Raw genomic sequence first — 19,239 nt, 5'->3', positions numbered from 1 at the left:
CTGAGGGCTCTGCTGTTTCTGGAGGTGTTTATCCCCTCCTTTCCCTGTCCTCTTTGTCGGTGTGAGTTTGTACCTTGTCCCCACAAAGGAAAGATTGGACTCAGTGATCCTTGTGGGTCCCTTCCACGTCAGGAGATTCCATGAGGTGTTACCTCAGAAAACAGAAATTCTCTTCCTAAAAACTGCAACAGTTCAGCTGCTAAAAAAACCCCAAACTTTATCCAAAGCACACCCTCAAATTAATGCAAGCCAACCCCTTCCCCGTGATCCCACCTGAGAAAAGCGTATCCTAAACCCACAAATATCCTAAATGCTCCCTCATTCCCCCTCCTGCTTTCCCTGGAGGGAGTGTCAGTGCAGGATAAGCCCTGCTTGAGAGGAGAAACCTCCCAGGGGCAGACCCAGCTCATCTCCAGCCCTGCATCCCCTTTCCCTGCAGCACAGGCTGGATTTCCAGCGATGTGTGGCAGTGCTGGGTTTATTTCCCCCCCCCCCCATGATGTGTAAATCCTTCTCCACTGGGAGACCAGGAGGTTTTCCCCAGGATGCTGAGAAAGGATTTGAACAGGGATTTCTGGCCCATGGATATTGCACTTGCTAAAGAGGCTCTCCCAGAGCACGTCCCTGATCTGGTGTTGATTTTCCAGTGAAGGATTTCTTTCGATAAGAGTTGCTTGGAGGGGGAGGGAGGGAGAGGGAATTCCTTGGTTGTATAAGGAAGCTCTGTATTTAAAATGGAAATAAAAAAAGAAATGTGTTGTTTATATATTTCTACTTTTTGCCCCATCCCTGTTTTTCTTTAATCTGAAGTTCCTGGGGTTTCTCTCCCAGTGCTGAGGGTGTTTCTCTGGGGACTGGGGATATTTGTGTAATCCCCAGCACTTGGAGAATTTGAGCATCTCAGCTGTGACTGTAAGAGCACGTGTCTGACACGTGAGAGTCTGGGGAGCCAAAAATTGGATTATTTCATCATTTAATGGAGAATAACTGCCCCTTTTACCTGATTTGGTGCACTGGCAGCATCTGGAGCTGGCTCTGACTTCCTTGGCATCTCCCAAACCAGAGATGAGCCCAAATCCTGGTGAGTGTTGTCACTGGGGAGCCTGGGAATTCTCCAAGGAGTGAATTTGTTACCCTGCCACAGAATCCAGCATCCAGTTGCCCTCCAGCCTCCTGTGACTCAAGGATCCTGGAGGAGCTCACGAGGACACGAGATTGAGGTGAGGCTGGGGATGGCTGTGTGGGTCTCAGAGCAGGATCTGGGACAATCCAGAGCCTGCCAGTATAAAAATTGCAACATTTCTTTTTTGATATTATTATATCAATATTGATATATTGCTATAATATTTATCAATCCCTGTATATTGATATTATATCAATATTGATGTTATTGTATTATTTATAAGTTGTTGGGTTTTTTTGTTTTGTTTTGTTTGGGTTTTTTTTTTGTGGTTTTTTTTGGGGGTTTTTTTTTGTTGTTTTTTTTTTTTTGTTTTGTTTTGTTTTGTTTTTTGTTTTGTTTTTTGTTTTGTTTTTTTTTTTTTTTTGGTTTTTGTTTGTTTGTTTTTTTATTATTTTTATTTTTTATTGTCCCTGGTCTCCAGCCACTGCATCTCCCCAGGTTCTGTGGGATTCCTCCTCCAGCTCTGACCTGCATCAGCATGAGCTGCCCTAAAGCAATGCTGGTGACCCTCATATAAATCTATATATTAAAAAAAAAAACAAAATCCCAATTCATAAATGGACAGAACCCCGGGAAAAGGGGGAGCAGTTTGGGTGCTGTTAATTTGTGTGGGTTCCCTCTGATTTTTGGGATGGGAGATGCTCCCTGCTCTGCCACGGGGACTGTTGGGATGTGCCAAGAGCAGAGCACTGGACCTGCCCCAACCCAGGGCTGCTCCCTCCTGCACAGGCTGGAAAGCCCCAGAACAGGACAGAAAAACGGGTGGGAAGTGGCTGTGCTCAAACAGAGCCCTCTGGGAGGTGTGGGGCTCCTGCAGATCCCTGGGGGTGGATGCTGAGCAGCAGGAGGGACGTGTTTGGTGTCACTGTTGGACACGAAATGAGTACACAGGAGTTTGATGAGTTTAAAAGAGGAAAAGAGCAAGTTTTATTTGAACATCTGGTATTTATAGAATTCTAAAGGTGACCATGGATTGGAGGATGGAATTACCACCTCTCCAACCACACTGGTTAAGCTAGCAGTTTATTAATTCTCTCCTCTCGCAAAGAAGAATGTAAAACAATCATTATTTACATGAACAGTGCGTGAGAACTCCAGCAGAAATATGTAAACATTATTAGAAGGTTAAAGAAGTTTTATGAGAACTTTTAAAACTTTCAAAGCAACTATAAAAGAAAACTTAACGCTTTTAAAAATCAGGGCAGCAGTTTGGCACCTTCTGGATGTCGCTGCGTGGATTTCTTTTGGATGAGCCTGTGCAAGGTGCCACGTGCCCCTGTTCAGAGCAGATTTTATGGTTTAAATGTTGGTGGCATTTGGTGCAGAGCTGGAAGGGTCAGGGGTCAGGTGGGGACAAGGTGTTCCCCTCACCTTGTCCTCCTTTCCCCACCAGGACACGCGTGGTGCTCTGCCAGGAGCTTTGCAGGAGGCTTCAAATGGGAGATGGCCAAAAATTTCATGGATGAAGTGTCCAAGGAAGAGCCAGGCCCCAGGGATGTGATGGGTGGGTCTACCCTGTGCCATGGAGGGCATGGAAAAAGGGATTATTTAGGGTGGCCGCGTCTTCAAACTGATGATTTTGTCAGTAATTTTCCCTCCTCAATCTCCTGCTTTGGTTTAAACCAAAAATGGAGTTGGAATATTCCTCCCTGCGCTTCCCAGCCCTATAAAGAACTGAAATATCTTCCTGGAGTGACCCAGGTGTGACAGGGGCTGCCACAGCCCCCAGATATCCACTGCAGCAAAGCTGGGGAGAAGGAACCACTTATTCCCTGTCCCCTGAATTTTTGGGGGGATGCAGAACCCAGAGATGGACCAGAAGAGAAAGCAGCAGAAACGCTGCAGCCAGCCAAGGGTCAGAAATGTGAATTTTTCAGTGTACGAGCCAAAAAAAGCAATTAATTGTAGCCTTTTTTCCCCCTTTTATATGTTCGGGGTGGATTTTGTGTTTGTTTCTGGCCCTGACCCTTCTCAGGCACCAAAACCTGCTGGTTTTCATCGGGAGTTTGATGTGCTGAGAGCCGGTGCCATCTAGGGGACAGAGAGGAGAACAGGGACAGGGAGGAGAACACCGGCACGGGGTTCACTCCCAAAACTCCAAAATCTGCTCCGACCTCCGGAGAGCCTCAGCCCAACCCCGTCCACCACCCGGGCACCGAGCACGGAGAGCCCCTGGCTCAGAATGGGAAGTTGGTGGGTGCAGGGCTTGACTCAAGCTCAACAATCCTGTGTGGAAAGCAGAAATCATGGAATGGTTCTGGTTGGAAGGACTTTAAATCTCCTCTCATCCCACGGGCAGGGACACCTTCCACTAGCCCAGGTTGCTCCATGCCCTGTCCAACCTGGCCTTGGACACTTCCAGGGCGTTGCCTTCAAGCAAAAACTTCTGCCCAAAGCCAGGCAGAAAAAAAAAAAAAAAAAAAAAAATTGGCAGAAAAGGTTTTCATGGAGTGGTTTGCTCCAAGGGGGACAGAGCCCTCCCTGCCAGGTCCCTCCCTGCAGGCACAGCTCCCTCTCCCACCTCGAGGTTGGCAGTGATGTTCCCTCCTCCTGCTGCTCCCCAGGGACCTGTCCTGCTCTGCTTTAGGAAGGGTTTGGCCAGGAGTGTTTGCTCTGCGTCCCTGCTGGGGAGGGTCCAGAGGCGTCACAGGATCACAGAATTATTTTGGGTGGAAAAGCTCCCTAAGATCATCCAGCTCCCCCAGTACTGCCAAGGCCACCACTGACCATGTCCCCAAGTGCCACATCCACATGGCTTTTACATCTCCCCGGGGATGGGGACTCCACCACTGCCCTGGGCAGCTGTGCCAGGGCTGGACACCCTTTCCATGAAGAAATTTTCCCAATATCCAATCTAAAGCTCCCCTGGCCCAGCCTGAGGCCGTTCCCTCTCCTCCTGTCCCTGTTCCCTGGAGCACAGCCCGACCCCCCCGGCTGTCCCCTCCTGTCAGGAGCTGTGCAGAGTCACAAGGTCCCCCCTGAGCCTCCTTTTCTCCAGGTTTCCCCCCAGGCACCAAAGGGGAGCTCTGTCCATCTGAGCCCTCAAAATGAATCTGGTATCTTACTGCACATACCTAAAACCAGACTCTTCCCAAACCTTTGGAAAAGGTGGGTGGGAGAGCAGCAGGAGGAAAAGCTGCACTTCCATCACTTGGAATAAACCATCAGCACTAAGGATAACAAATAAAATCACCAATAAAAATCTGGCAAATGGGTGAGCCTTGAGCCAGAGCTGCAGGGCTGAGGGGTTTGTGTTGGAGACTTCACCTAAATAATTTGTTTTTCCCATTCTTTCCTATTTCAGGCTTTTGGTGTTTTTGCCTAACTTCATCAGCCCTCCTGGAAATCCCTTTGGCACCCACCATGGGCAGCTTCAGTGTGGACAGGAGGGGCTGCAGCCAAAAATTTGCTGTCAGGGGCTTCTCTTCCACCTCCTCATCCCCGAATGTTCCCCCCAGCTCATCCCCATCTCGCCAGGGCAGTCCCAGCTGTGCAGGACACCGGGAGGAGGCTGTGGGCACATCCTGCCCTGATGGAGAAAGGAGAAACCCCCGAGAGCCCTCCCAGGTAACAAAAATTTGTAAATCTGGGCGACTAAAAGCTGCCTGTTGTCTGTGCAGACTCCAGCAGAGGGAGTGTGGCTGCACGGATCAGGATTAAAGCACTTCTCTCCAGCAAATCCGCCTTCTGGAGATGAATTATTGGGATGTCTCCTTTGGATGGCGTTTTCCCGTGACATTTTCAATTATTCCTCACCTGCTCCAACAGCAAAATGCATTGGGAGCCTTTAAAAACAACCGAAAAGTTTCGTTTTATTAATTTTTTTTTTCGATTTTAGGCAAGACCAATAAGAAAAAACCACACTAAAATCCTCTCTCAGAGTTTTAAATCATAGGTAAATGGTTAAATTACATCCCAAGGGGGTGGGATTGGACCCCACGGCAAGGAATTCATTTCTGGGACATCCAGCCCTCTCTTGGGTACCACGTTCCCCCCACTTTATTTTTGTTTGCTGGGTGATTCTGGGGAGATGTTCCTTGATGCTCATCAGGGCTGTTTTTGGGAGAGCCTCCGAGGGAAAGCAGGAGATGCCCACGGAGAGAAGGGGATGGGATTTGGGTCACTAAAACACCTCAGATTTTATTATTCCTGATCACAGGCACGGGAGCAGCACCGTGGCACCTACAGAGAAGGTTTGGGTACCCCAGACCGGCTCATCCCGAATTTCCCTGCAGGTAAAATCCACCCTTCGAGGTGCTCCTTAAAAGCTGAGAGTGCCGAGGGATTCATTTTATCCATCCGGGATAAATGTTAACATCTGTGCTGCAGGGAAGGTGCTGGTCCTGGAAACACCCGCAGGTTCAGGACCTCGGAGTTAATGAGGTTTCTCCAAATTTGCATATAAATACCTGCGCCTATTACCTCGCCATTAGACTTAATAGGGTGCAATAGTAGCAATTAATTGTTAATAAAATAGCCATTTGTACATGAAAATGGAATAATAGATCTGGGCACTGCCTTCCTGAAGTGCTGGGAGGATTTTGGTCGCCCCTCCCCTCCCCTGCTGCAGGTGCAGGGAACTTTTTATTTTGTGATTTCTGCTTCCCGGCTTTGTTTGGCACGGATAATCTTCCTTGGGGTTCATCCCACCTCGCTCCAGCAACATCCCTGCTCCTCCAAACCTGTGCTGTCCTCTCAGCCAAAGGCAGAAAGCTCCAGTGAGTGCTGAGCTGAGGCACGCTGGCCATTTCCTCCCCTTAATTGCCATTAAATGCAATTAGTGCTTCCCAGCTCGCCCCAGAAGCAGTGTCTCAGCAAGGTCACCGTGGCCTGGGGCTGGAGAAATGCTGCACCGAGGGTTTTAGCCAGAAGAATAATAATTATTTTAATTATTTCTTCACATGAAAATTGGCATTTTCCCTCCCGTCCTCCCCAAAACCAACCCAAGCAAAGAATGTGCCCTCTGGCTGCTTGGTGAGTGTCCCATGAGCTGGGAATGAGTTTCTGCCCCTGTTTTTTGCTCCCCGAGTTATGAGAGCAGCTCATTTCCCTGGGGAAAAAAAAAAAAAAATGGGGGAAACTCCCCTCTGGGGTTTCCAGACCTGCAGGAGGTCTGAAAGGGAAAAGCTGCAGGTTGCATCCTGCAGAAACGGGGCTGGGATGAGACAGAGTGGGGTCAATTCTGCTCCCTGGAGCTCTTGCAGGATTTTGAGTCTCTGCCAAAAGTCCTGGAAAGCCAGAGCAAAGGGCCCAGGAAGCTCCTCACCTCTAAAATCACATTTTCTCCTTCCTTCCTCTCCGCCAGGGCATGAACTCGACCTCTGGGCATGAACCAGCTGCTTCCCAACGATGCCTCGAGATAAAAAAATCCTTCCCTGTCTCTCCTTGGGGCACAGGAGCTCCTTGCCGTGGTGTTCTCCCAAAAGCAGCCCCCAGGGAAGCTGGAAAAAACCCTCCAGGCTGGAAAAACCCTCCAGGCTGTCCCCTACCCCGTATCCTTCCTCTAACCCCTCTCCCAGGGGTGGGAGCCGATCTGTGGCTCGGGCACAGAAATCCTCCAGGCATCTGGCCCCAGACTGCCTGAGCCGGTCCTTAGGGGGTGTTTTTCTCCTTGGCTGAATTTGTCTGGCTTTGGAGACTGCAGAATTCTGCGATTCCTGCTGCAGGGAGTTCTGCAGAGCCCCCTGTTCCTCCTTGGAAATTCCGGGTGTATTTGGTAAATCTCAGTGAGCTCCCCCTCCCCAGGCCGTGCAGGGTTTGTGCATCAGCCCCATCCCACCCTGGCTCGTCACTGCTCTGGAGGGGCAGGGAAAAAAAAAAAAAAAAAACACCTGTCATGGGAAAAAAAAAAAAAAAAAAAAAGGAAAAAAAAAAATTCCCGGAGCTCCTCCAGCACGTCCTGGCCTGGCGAGGAAGCTATTTTCACCAGCCTCCCACACACGCTGTGATGCTCGAGCAGCAAAGGAGGAACCCCAGCGTTAAGCACAGCTTTAACAGCCCTGGTTTAGCTCACTGGCGCTTTCCTTGCAGATGCACCTTTTTTTTCCTTTTTTTTTCTTTCTTTTTTTTTTTCCACCAAAATCCCTGGGGATCGATGTCGGCTCTGCCCGGAGGTAATGCAGTGCTTGGCATCACTGAGATTTAAAGGTGTTTTTCCCAGACTCAGCCCTCCAGGCTGTCCCCTGGGTGCCCCGCTCAGTCCTGGGATGAGTTTCCCACCTCGCTCCCGGAGCGCTGAGCTCGGGGCAGAGCGTCGGGAATCGCCTGCGGACAGCTCCACAGCCACAGCCCCGCACCTCTCCCCTCCGAACCGCCACATCCCGAGGGATGCAGGATGTCCATCCCCCCGGGAAGGCAGCAGAGAGGCTGAATTCCCGAGGGAATGAGCCCTGGGAACAGCCAGTGTAGGAGATGGCTCTGCCCCGCATCTTCCACCCCAGGAGGAGCAAACTGTGACTGAGGTCTGATGCCCTGGGTTGAAATATCAGAGTGATCCCAGCTCCAAAGTCCCCATGGAACATTTGGTGGGGAGGGAAGTGGATCTCTCCACGTTCTTTCACGGTTTTTTGGGGTTTTTTTTAATAGTCTCTGTTTCGGTTTTCCTAGGATTAGGAAAGGCTCATCTTTAGGGATCTGCCTCTCCCTGGCTCCTTGCTGCTCCTCAGCGCGGAGCTGAAGGAACACGGGACCCTCTACGTGCCAGGAGGGCTGGAAAAATGCATGGAACGAGGGAAGAAACCCTCTCCTGTAAAATAATCATTAAAAAGAAAAAAATTCATGGGGAAGGGCGCCTTTCCCTGTGCCTGCCCTCCTTGCTGGGTTCCAGGCTGCTTCTCCTGCCTCTCAGCGCTCCGAGGCATCTCCTCAACTTCCAGCCTTTCCCTCCAGATCCTCACACGCTCCCCGCTCCCTCCCATCGCTGCAGGATCCAGCCTGGACCCCCCCCCGCCCCGCTCTTTGCTCCTCCCTGGGGCTCCCAGGCAGCCAGGGACCATCTGGGTCCCTGCCCGGCAGAGGCGAGGGGAGGGCGGTAGGAGGGACCGGCGAGGCGGGGAGGGGAGAAGGATGCTCCGGGGGTGGCTCTTTGCTTCCTCGCCTGCCCGGAGCTCGCAGGGGCTCGCCTGGAGGATGTCTCACCCCCTCGGCACAGGTAACTCCGGGACCCCCGCACCGCCGCAGCCGGGGGATGCTGCAAAGGGGAGGAAGGGGCCGCAATCCGGCTTGGATTGAAACAAAACTTCAAGGGGAAAATGGGGTTTGAAGAAGAAAAAAAAAAAAAAAACAACAACAAAAAAAAAAAGAGGATGCGGGTTTGAGCATGACGCTCGGGGCATCCAGGGGTGAGCCCTGCCCTGAAGTTTCCTTATGGATGGCCGGGAAATACTTGCAGGGGTGGAATCCCGGGCGTGGGAGCGCGGCCGCGGCTCTCCGAGCCTCTCTGCTGTGCGCGGCGGCGATGCTCAGGCTCCGGGAACGAGCTGGGATGCCTGGGCTGTGCGTGGTGCCCTGGGGTGCTGCATGCCATGGATCCGCTCCCGCTGCCACCCCGTGGCTACTGACAGCCCGTGTGTGGCCACTGCGTGTCAGGAGCGGGGATTTGCGGTCCCGGCTTTGAAGTTTGCGTGTGCCACGGGCAGGGGATGCGGGCGGCGGGGGCTGTGCCCACACTGGTGCTGTGGCTCGTGTTGTCGCATCCACAGAGGAGGCTCTGCAAGGGATTAAATGTATGGATGCAGAGGAGAAGTGCAACGGCAGCAGGCACAGCTCGGCAGGGAAACACGATCCACAATCCGTTCTCTCTCCCGGAGAAGCACATGGATGACCAGGGGGGTGTTGCAGGCAGCCCGTGCTCCTTCCCAAGTGGAGAGCGGCTTCCTCCAAGCATCCCCCGGCAAAACGCGTGTCCTTAAGGAGACTTGGGAAGCGGCTTCCTGCCGAGCACGTGAGATGCAGCCGCAGCTTTGGGGAGGCAAGAGCTGAGAGGGGTGGAGGGGGGTGGTGAGGGTGGGCGAGAGGATGAGGGGATATTCGATTTTCTTCGCCCTGATTGATGTTCTGGTTTGTCACTGGAGGTGTCACTGCTGGGGGAGCGCTCGTGGCGAGCTCGGAGCATGCTGCTGAGGGCCAGCCCCGGGAGGTTTCTGGAGCAGCACCTTCTCTTGGTGGAGAGCGCAGAGCAGCAGCGGCCGGCTCGGGAACCGCTCCCGAATCCATCCATGACTGAGGAACCCCCCGCCCCAGCCGAGCCCGAGCTGCCACCCTCCAACCTGACCAACGCCACCGACTGCGGCGAGGAGATCCTGCTCTATGGGGACACCGAGAAGGTCGTCATCGGGGCCGTGCTCTCCATCATCATCCTCACGACCATCGCCGGCAACGGGCTGGTCATCATCTCCGTGTGCATCGTCAAGAAGCTCCGGCAGCCCTCCAACTACCTGGTGGTGTCCCTGGCCGCCGCTGACCTGTCGGTGGCCTTCGCCGTCATGCCCTTTGTCACCATCACGGACCTGGTGGGGGGCGAGTGGCTCTTTGGGAAGGTGTTCTGCAACGTGTTCATCGCCATGGACGTGATGTGCTGCACCGCCTCCATCATGACCTTGTGCATCATCAGCGTGGACAGGTAAGGCAGGGCCGGGCTGCTGCCCTGCGCTCAGGTGGGCTCTGATATTCGGGGTGTTTTGGGACTTGGAGGGCCACTAGAATCGTGTTCCTGGTTGGATCAGTGCTCCTGGAGGTGTTTTTTCCAGGTGATGAGGGTTTTCTGTGGGAATTCGGTGCCTCGTTCCCTTTGGAAGAGCTGGGCTCGGGGTGTTTTCTCAAGTTACTTCCCTAAGTTACTTCCTTAGTCTTCCCCCTTTTGGCAGCTGCTTCACATTGTTCCTGAGGAGCAGCACCTGACCTTCTCCATGGAAGGTGCCTGGGCCATGAAACCATTCAAGAAATAAAAAATAAAAAAACAAAACCAAACCCAGATGCACTTTGGAAATCCAGGTTCCAGGGCTTCTGGAGCCAGTCCTGTGGGATTCTCTGCTGCTCCCTGGACTCATGCCTTGGCTAAGGATGTCCGCAGCTCCCCACACCCCGTCCCGAGATCCCAACCCCCCTGGTTTAGCTCAGTGAGCGCCTTTGTGAGGATTTGCTGGCTTCACCTCCCACACCTGCAGCTGGGAGGGAAAGGCTAAGGCTGCCTGGCAGAGTGGCCAGGCTTGGACAAGTCAGCACCTTGGTGGCTCTAATTTTAGCAGCTGCGTCATCGGGGCCATCGCGCTGACGAGCCGGTGGCCGGGGCTGACGTGTGCTGCCTTCTGGGGGGTCGCTTTGGGCTGAGCTGGCACTGCTGGGCTGGGCTGCTTTGGGAGCAGCAGCTCAGGGAAGGGACACATTCCTCATCTGAGATGTGCCCTTTCGGCTGTGCCACCTCCCCGGTGTCACCTCTGCAGGTGTGACAGCGGGTGACAAAGCAGAAAGGACAGAGAAAATCCTGCTGCTGCTTGACATCACCCCCCGGGGCAAGCCAGCAGTGAGTCCTGCTCCAAAGCTTCATCCCCCCCAGCCACTGCTCCCCTGGGAGCTGCAGATCCACAGCCCTGGGCAGCTCAGAGCTGCTGGTAGAGAGAAAAACCCCTGCCAGGCCACAGGCAAGGTTCAGCTCTTCTGCTGAACTTGCTTTATTTTAATAATTTTCCTGTTGGAAAAAAAAAAAAAAAAAAAAAAAAAAAGCAGGTGTGCTCAGAGCTGGCAGGAGCCCGACTCTGTGAGAGGGAAGGGATGAAATGCAGGAATGAAATGTGTCAGTGCTTTCTCCCGGTAGATGAGGAGCAGGGAAGTGGCTACACACTAACCAGACTGGCTTTGCTTGAAAATTTCCTTTTCCTTTCCCTTCTCCTTTTCCTTCTCCTTTCTTTTCCTTTTGCCTTATCTTCCCTTACCTTTTTCTTTTCCCCTTTTTCCATTTTTCCTTTTTCCTTTTTCCCCTTTCTCTTTTTCCCTTTTCTCTTTTTCCCTTTCCCCTTTCATTTCTCCTTGGCCAAGCATGTCAACAACTGTCCCCACCCATCCCAAGTCCCCAAAAACCCGATACACGCAATCCTTTTCCCTTTCTTTTTCCTTCCCTTTTTCTTTCCTCCTTCTTCCCTTTCCCCTTTTTCCTCTTCCCCTTCTCTTCCCATTCCCTTCCCCTCCTTTCCCAAACAACCAATCCCACCCCATCCCACCCCTTGGAGCAAGACTTTTCCAAACACACACACACAAATAGGAGAGATCTTTCCCCAAAAATCCTTGCCATGGATTCCACTCCTCCATCGTGTCCCTCCCGTCCAGTGGCACACTCTGGGGAGCAGATCCATATCCAAGGACACCGTGCAGGCACATCCTGAGTTTGATGTCACTTTGTCTTTCCTGGGAATTAGGGAGGGAAAAGCTGTGTCCCAAGAGGTTGTCAAAGAGCCTGAAGTTTCTAGCATGGGCTTGTCCCCCGTGTGTTGGCCCTGTGATCAGTTTGCTCCCAGAACTTCATCCTCACCACGCCACAGGCCTGATGGGGAAGTTGAGTGGTTGCAGGGCAGTTGCCTGGAATGTATTTCCAGCATGGAAAGGAGAAAATCAGCAAGGATTGAGCAGAGGGAAGGGACTGGACAATCCCCCCAGCTGTGCCCAGCCGGCTCTGGGTGGGAGGAAGGACAAGCTGCAAGTGGAGGGGGCTTGTAGGGTCAGTCTGTGCTGGGGCTTGAGGAGGGAATGGGAATTATTGGGATGTCCTCTGGTGCATATTGGAGGAGGAGGTGACTGGGGCACTGTCCTGCTGCTTTTCCCCCTCAAGGGTCCCCAGGAATGGGCTGGGAGTTGTGTGAAGCAGCCCAGGGCAGTGTCTCAAGCATCCTGTGCAGCATCACTGCTCCACATCCACCCAGCATGCTCAGGCAGTGCGTGGAGGTGGACTGAGGATCCAGGATCATGCCTGGATCATGCCTGGATCTCCACTTCCCCCCTGAGCCTGGGATGGGCAGGATTTTTGGTTTGACTCTTGATGGAAACATCTCCAAAAGCACAATTCTCTATTTCTACGCTAATATAACCAAAAAGCAAAAGCACAAGGAGAGCTGAGCTTGCAGAATCCCTGAAAAACCTGCTTCAAAAGAGATTAAATTGTTATCTCAGCGAGGCATCAACCCAAACCTCCTCCACTGCTGGGGACCAGCTCTTCCTCCTTCCCTGTGAGGAAGAAGATGAAAAGCCCTGGTGTTTCTCGGAAATAGAAATATTTCCTCCGGTTTTGTCCTGAATCCAACTTGGTCAGCACTGTCAGGCCTGCTCCTGCCAAGGAGGAGACCTCAATATTTTGCTTAGCTTAGATGGAAAAGCTACTTGGTTTGCCCAGGATGATGAGGACTATTAAAATGTAGGCTGCTGTTATTGATTATTAATGCTGAGGGCTTCCTAAAAGCCTCTCGATTGAAGCTGGTAGAACTAATCTTGTCTGAAGCGAGATTTGATTGATTTCCTTTGAAATCAGAAAAGAAAAATGCTGGAAACATCCATCTTCCTCTTATATTTTCCTTATGTAAAAGCCTGCCAATGTTGCAGATTTTTTAATGTCACAAACCAAAAACAAACCACCAACAAAAAAAAAAAAATCCCCTCTTTTGGCTGCTCAGCTTTGATGAAACCCTCCATAAAAATGCCAAGAAGCTGACAAAAGGAGCTCCCCAAAGCCCACACATCACTTCTGGCATCCCTGAGGGAAGAAAAACTCTCCATCCATTTCCCAGGCAGCTCTGCTGGGGCTCTCCCCTTTCCCTGGCAAGTATTTTCCACCCAAAATCAGATCATATGCTCCAAACTGGGGTCACCCTCAGTAAAAGGATGCCTCCCCAAAGTCAGTGGGATGAAAACTGCACAGCATTTTGCTGGGTTTGCTCTCCCATGCCCTTCATCCAAATGTTGCCCAGGCTGGGTAGATCCCTGCTCTGTGTCTGGGATGGATCCCTGGGATGCTGCACCAGCTCTGACACAGGCCATGGGCAGCTGTAGCAGCCTCAGCTGCCTTCAGTTTCCTCCTCTGCTTCAGCAGGATGGGGCAGGAATGGCATCAGCTTGGAAATCAGGGAAGGAGCTTATTTTGGCTGCAGAGGAGACATGGAATTGTGGTAAAACAGTGGGGTTGAGGAAACCCTAATTCTGAGCCCTAATTCTGGGCTCATTTGTCCCCCTGTGTGAGTGGAGATTCATCTTTTCCCAGGTCACCAGCTGCAGGATGGAGAAAGGGGAAACCTCGGAGAGGCTTGGGTGGTTTTTGTTATTTAATCCCTGGCATAATGATCCAACAATTGAAGGGGACCTACAGGGAAGCCCCAGAGGGGCTTTTCATCAGGAAATGTAAAGACAGCACAAGGGCAGGGATGGATGGGAGACTGGGCAGGAATTGTTCCCTGGGAGGTGGTGAGGCCCTGGCACAGGGTGCCCAGAGAAGCTGTGGCTGCCCCTGGATTCCTGGAAGTGTCCAAGACCAGGCTGGATGGGGCTTGGAGCAACCTGGGCTGGTGGAAGGTGTCCCTGCCCCGGGGGTGGAACTGGATGGGATTTAAGGTCCTTTCCAACCCAACCCAACCCATTCCATGATTCCCACTGAGCGTAGAACACTCTGAATTGGCTCATCCATGGGGTTTGCCGGTGCAGCCCAGCCTGGGGCAGATCTCCCACCCCACAGCCAAGGGGCTGGGATCTGCAGGATCAGGGCTGTGGCAGGAATTTATTGCACCTGGCATGAGTGGCTGCACCATCAGCTCAGCACGGCGGGGAGCCCTGCAAATCCACACCAAGTGCCCGAAAATCCTGGGAACTGCCTTTCGTTACCTGATTACCCTAAACTTGATTAGCAGCAGGACACACACACACACACACACACAGAGAGAAAAACGAAAAAATTTCAAAGGGAGAGAATTCCACTCGAATTCCACCGCCTGTCAGCGCCACCTCGCCTCCTGTAAACGCTGCCCTATTTTGAGGGCTCCCTGCTCGTTTCAGAATTATTACAAAGACCTCAAAACGGCCCCGTTTCCTCCTGCAGCAGCAGCTGCACGAGGCACCCGCGGATGAAATGTGTCAGCTTTGCCTGCTTGTTAAACCTTGTCAGCGAGCGTTTTCCTCGGCTAGCGCGTAAATTCCTTGAAGTTTCAGCAAATCCCAGGCGGATCGGCTTCCAAAGAAACGCGGTAATAGCATCAGAGAGGATGGCACACAGCACGGCGCGGGTTTATTGGCAAAGTCCGTGGCTTGGATATCCAGAGGGGTGATTTTTGGAGTGTTAATTTGGGAATTGCAAGAGCAGAGCAGGGTTTTCTCCCAGCCTGGCCCCATCAAGGGCCATCAGGAGGGAATGGGTTGCCCAGAGAAGCTGTGGATGCTCCATCCCTGCCAGTGTCCAAGGCCAGGTGGGGTGGGCTTGGAGCCACCTGGGATAGTGGAAGGTGTCCCTGCCTGTGGCAGGGCGTTGGAAATGGATAATCTTGAAAGATTCCATCCAACCCAAACCGTCCTGGAATTCTCCGAACAGAGAGAATTTTGGTCGGTTCTTGTGACTAAGGCCAGCACAAAAAAACGAATACAGAGGAAAATAAGGAAAGAACAACTCAGTGAATGAATTCAAAATCATTTTATCAGGGAGGCAGGGGAAAAGACTTTAGTCTCTCAATTGATTTAGCAGTCAGGAGGGGAGGAGAAATTAGATTTATTTTTATATTTTATTTCCATCTTCTAATCTTGGGGGATGATCTGGAAAAAGCGAAATAATCAGGGAAGAGAAAAATCTCCTAACACAGTAAGACTGACTGTCAGAGAAAAATTATACAGCAGAGGTAAAATTCTCCACAGATATTTTCCTTTTTTTTTTTTTTTTTGTTCAGCTTTTAGCAGAAAGTACTCATAGAGCTGCTGTTCTCACTGCCCCTCTGGAGTGACACCGTTCATCCAAGAACAGTTAAGAGGTGATGGGTTCCTGCCTAAAAATTCCTGGCAGCAGGAGACTGGAATCAAAAAGGTTGTAACAGAACAGAAATCCATAGGAGTGGCTTGAGGTTTTTGCTGGATTGATTGGAGCTGAGTAGCAGGCAGATGTTTTCCGGGGGGAACGGCCAACTCCCCTCCTGATTTATTGCTTTACAATTCTAATTTACCCACAGTTGACACAATTTCTTTATCACACAAACCTCTCCAATAGAAGTCAGGGTAGTTCACGTTTACACCCCGTGGCACAGCCAGGAGCTGATGGTGGGTGCAGCCTCCAGCTCCTTTCAGGCAAAATAACACGGTAACCCCTAACCCCAGGGCTCAGGACTGGGGAATCTGTGGGTCACCAGGTGTTTTTGGGATCTCTTACTCCAAACTCCACTCATTTTCCTCTTGAGGGAGAGCTGGACTCCATCACTTCGGCAGCTACTGGCTGTGCAAGCGAGCAGATGGCTCCAGCTGCTTGGGTCATTTCTATTTGAGTTTCCAGAGCTCAGCAACTTTCAGGGAGTTGTGCAGAGCCACAGGGTCCCCCCTGAGCCTCCCTTTCTCCAGGCTGATCCCCTTTCCCAGCTCCCTCAGCCATTCCTGCTGTTCCAGACCCTTCCCCAGCTCCATTCCCTTCCCTGGACACTCTCCAGCCCCTCAATGGGTTTATTGTCGTGAGGGGCCCAAAAACTGTCCCCAGACAGCATCGTCCACTCTCCATCTTTGCTCGCAGGGCTCACCCAGACGTATCTTTAAGTCTTCCCAAAGGCAAGAGTATTTCTTGGTCTCCCAGGGCCATCTTAGCTGCAGGTTGTATTTCTTCACCAACAGATAAGAGAAGGCTGCAGCGCTTCCCACTTCCCATTGAACACTGCTAGGAGTTATGCCTTTCATCTGGAATCAGTCCTGTGGCACATCACTCTGAGCATCACCCCTCCCACTCCTGAGTGTCTCCTTGGGAAGAGCAACACCCTGGAGTGAGTTATGTGCCGTGGCTGGAAGCTGTTGCGTGTTCTCTGTGCAGAATAGTTCTGGTGGAAAAATAAAATTCCTAAGGCATTTTTTTTTTTTATTCCTGAAAACGAAACTTTTTAAAGTGTTTTTATTCCCCAGGAGATCATGGAAAGTTCAGACTGCACTCAGCAGTTCAATGACACCTCGTGTTGTGGACACCCCATCCCTAGAAGTGCTCAAGGCCAGGCTGGTCAGGGCTTGGAGCAACCTGGGATAGTGGAAGGTGTCCCTGCCCGTGGCAGGGGGCTGGAATGGGATGGGCTTTAAGGTCTTTCCAACCCAAACCATTCTGTGATTCCACACACGGGGTGATTGCAAGAAAGCGGGGAATAAATTGGGGTGTTTAGTCAAGAGACCCCCATGCCTGTGGAGATCTTCATTTGGTGAATTAATTTCTTGTCCCCTCTGAGGGCCAAAATTCTCTCACAGCTGATCAGGAGTGAAAACCACCCAACAGCACCCACTCCTAACCCCCTGACAACTCCTCCTCCCCCCGCAGGTACCTGGGCATCACGCGGCCGCTGACGTACCCCGTGAGGCAGAACGGGAAGCTGATGGCCAAGATGGTCTTCATCGTGTGGCTCCTGTCGGCCTCCATCACGCTCCCTCCGCTCTTCGGCTGGGCCCAGAACGTGACGGTGGAGCGGGTGTGCCTCATCAGCCAGGACTTCGGCTACACCGTCTACTCCACGGGCGTGGCCTTCTACATCCCCATGGCCGTCATGCTGGTGATGTACAGCCGCATCTACAAGGCGGCCAAGGTCAGCACCGAGAAGCACCGCTTCATGAACTTCCCCAAGCACTACGAGGAGGAGGGCGTCTACTGCCTCGAGGCCTCCAGCCGCGCCCACCACAGCTCCCGCCGCACCAAAGCCGTGGAGGAATGCGCCACGCTCTCCAAGCTGCTCCGGCAAGACCGCAAGAACATTTCCATCTTCAAGCGGGAGCAGAAAGCCGCCAGGACCCTCGGCATCATCGTGGGGGCCTTCACGTTCTGCTGGCTGCCCTTCTTCCTGATGTCCACGGCGCGGCCGTTCATCTGCGGCATCCGCTGCAGCTGCATGCCCCTGCGGCTGGAGAGGACTCTGCTCTGGCTGGGCTACACCAACTCCCTCATCAACCCCCTCATCTACGCCTTCTTCAACCGGGATTTGAGGACTACTTTCTGGAACCTGCTGCGCTGCAGGTACAGGAACATCAACAGGAGGCTCTCGGCCGCCAGCATGCATGAGGCCCTGAAAGCCACGGAGAGGCACGAGTGCATCCTGTAGTGCCTGACCCGCCGGCTCCTGCCTCTCCATGCCGGGTTCCTCGCTTCCCTGGCCTCCCAGGGGCTGGCAGGAACCGCCCAGCCCTTCCAGACATTGCCACTGAGGGTGGCGGCCCTTTCCCTCGCCCCGTGAGGAGCCGCGGTGTTCCTCACCCTGGGAACAAGTGGAGGGAACTTTGGGAACAGCCCTTCCTTCTCACTCTGTCCCGGGTGGGAGCAAGACCTGGAGGGGTTCAAGGTCTACCAGCGACTGTGGGCCAGTCACACCACCTTTCTGTGCCTCAGTTTACCCATCTGTTATTAAAGTTCACAAAAAAAAGAAAAAAAAAAAACAAAAAAAATAAACGCTCCCAGCCAACCAACCAAACAAACAAACAAAAAAAACTCTAAAAACTTCATAAGACTGTGGCTCTCCACCTTCAAAAAGGGCTCTAAGGTCTGTGGAGGGCACACAAAATCCTGTGTAAAGATGACATTGGCTGCACTTCTCTGTAGAATCTGACAGCAGCTCCGTTGTACACCCAAGCCCTCGTGCCGTCCCAGCTTGTCCGAACCCTTTTCCCCGATGTAATTGCATTTCACACCCTGAGCTCACGTCCAGGTTTGCACGTCAGAGCAGAAATACCAATGACCCCGTTTCCCCCCACACTGTAGCACTGCAGCACTTGAAGGAGACGGATTTGCAGGATGATGAAACACAAACGAACACGGAGTTTCCTTTATGGTTGGATAGGGAAGTTTGACGCCTCCTGCCCATCAGGGCAATGATCAGAGAGCAAAGCCAGTTGTGTTTATTGGGTTGTACTGTAATTCATTCCCAGACAAGTGACATGTGTTCATCATTTGTGGCTAATTGACTCCATAAAAGCACGCTTTGGTTGACAACAGAAAAAACCATATAATTTCCCTGACAGCTTTACGGTATTTCAGTATGATGTCCAGCAAGCTTGAAAAAATACACTGAATGATGTTATCTTTTTCTTAAAAAAAAAAAAAAAAAGAAAAAAAAAAAAAAAAAGATGTTTGGTTTCCTTATTTTGGTGTAGAATCTTTGGTCGCTCTGACTTCTAAGTGTCTCTTCACTTTTTTTTTTTTTTTTGAGGTGGTGGGACTTGCTTTCCTGCAGTTGTCTTTCCTCATGATCAGCACTGTAGTGTCAGAGTTGCAGCCCCACAAACCTTTGCCCGTTTGATCATAAAATCCCAGCATGGTTTTGGTTGGAAGGAACCTTAAAATTTGTCTTAAAAGCCATGGGCAGGGACACCTTTCACTAGCCCAGGTTGCTCCAAGCTCCGTCCAACCAGGCCTTGGACAATTCCAGGATAGTTGATGTCTGCTCCAGTTGTTGTTGAACATCTCTGGGTTTTTTTTTGTCAAAGCCAGACTGCTCAGAGGCTCAGGGAAAGTTGTTTGTAGTCCTCTTTTACTCCAGATTTGCTTTATTTGGCATGAGTGGTGTAGTCCCACCTCTGGCACCATCAGAAACTCTGATAACATCCATATCCGAGCTGGGTGTTGGATGTCCTGGCTGACTGGTGGTAGAGTTTGGCTTAGCAATCAATATTTCTCCTGTGTTGTGTTCTGTGCTCTCATTTGTCCTCTTCTCAGCAGCCATTTCTACCCTGTCTCATTTTAGACCTGCTTTTTCTAGGGATGCCCAACGAGATTTCCAGTTTGGACTGGTGGGTGACAGCAGGGAAAGTGGCTCGAGCCCATTGGGAACGTCCTGAGGGACTGTGAGGATGGACACTGCAATGTGCCCAGATGTTCTCCCAGCTCG

At 51.8% G+C, this 19,239-nt stretch overlaps 1 protein-coding gene across 1 annotated transcript; it reads left to right on the top strand.

The window, feature by feature from the left end:
- Positions 1-8,252: 8,252 nt before the first annotated feature.
- On the top strand, positions 8,253-18,436 carry LOC128806337 (5-hydroxytryptamine receptor 7-like). Its single transcript, XM_053975806.1, has 3 exons — positions 8,253-8,333; positions 9,256-9,803; positions 16,689-18,436. Exons 2-3 carry the CDS (start codon positions 9,295-9,297, stop codon positions 17,458-17,460), a joined length of 1,281 nt encoding a protein of 426 aa, XP_053831781.1. The 5' UTR covers positions 8,253-8,333; positions 9,256-9,294; the 3' UTR covers positions 17,461-18,436.
- The last annotated feature ends 803 nt before the right edge of the window (positions 18,437-19,239 follow it).

Source organism: Vidua macroura, chromosome 4 (genome assembly GCF_024509145.1).
Source record: "Vidua macroura isolate BioBank_ID:100142 chromosome 4, ASM2450914v1, whole genome shotgun sequence".
NCBI classification, from domain to species: domain Eukaryota; kingdom Metazoa; phylum Chordata; class Aves; order Passeriformes; family Viduidae; genus Vidua; species Vidua macroura.
Note: the sequence above shows the minus strand (reverse complement) of the source record. Positions and strands in the feature narration are given on the sequence as shown.

Coding starts and splice junctions, on each gene's coding strand:
- LOC128806337 (XM_053975806.1), top strand. CDS start 9,295: ATGCTGCTGAGGGCCAGCCCCGGGAGGTTTCTGGAGCAGCACCTTCTC. Junction 9,804..16,688: donor TGCATCATCAGCGTGGACAG/GTAAGGCAGGGC, acceptor CTCCCCCCGCAG/GTACCTGGGCATCACGCGGC.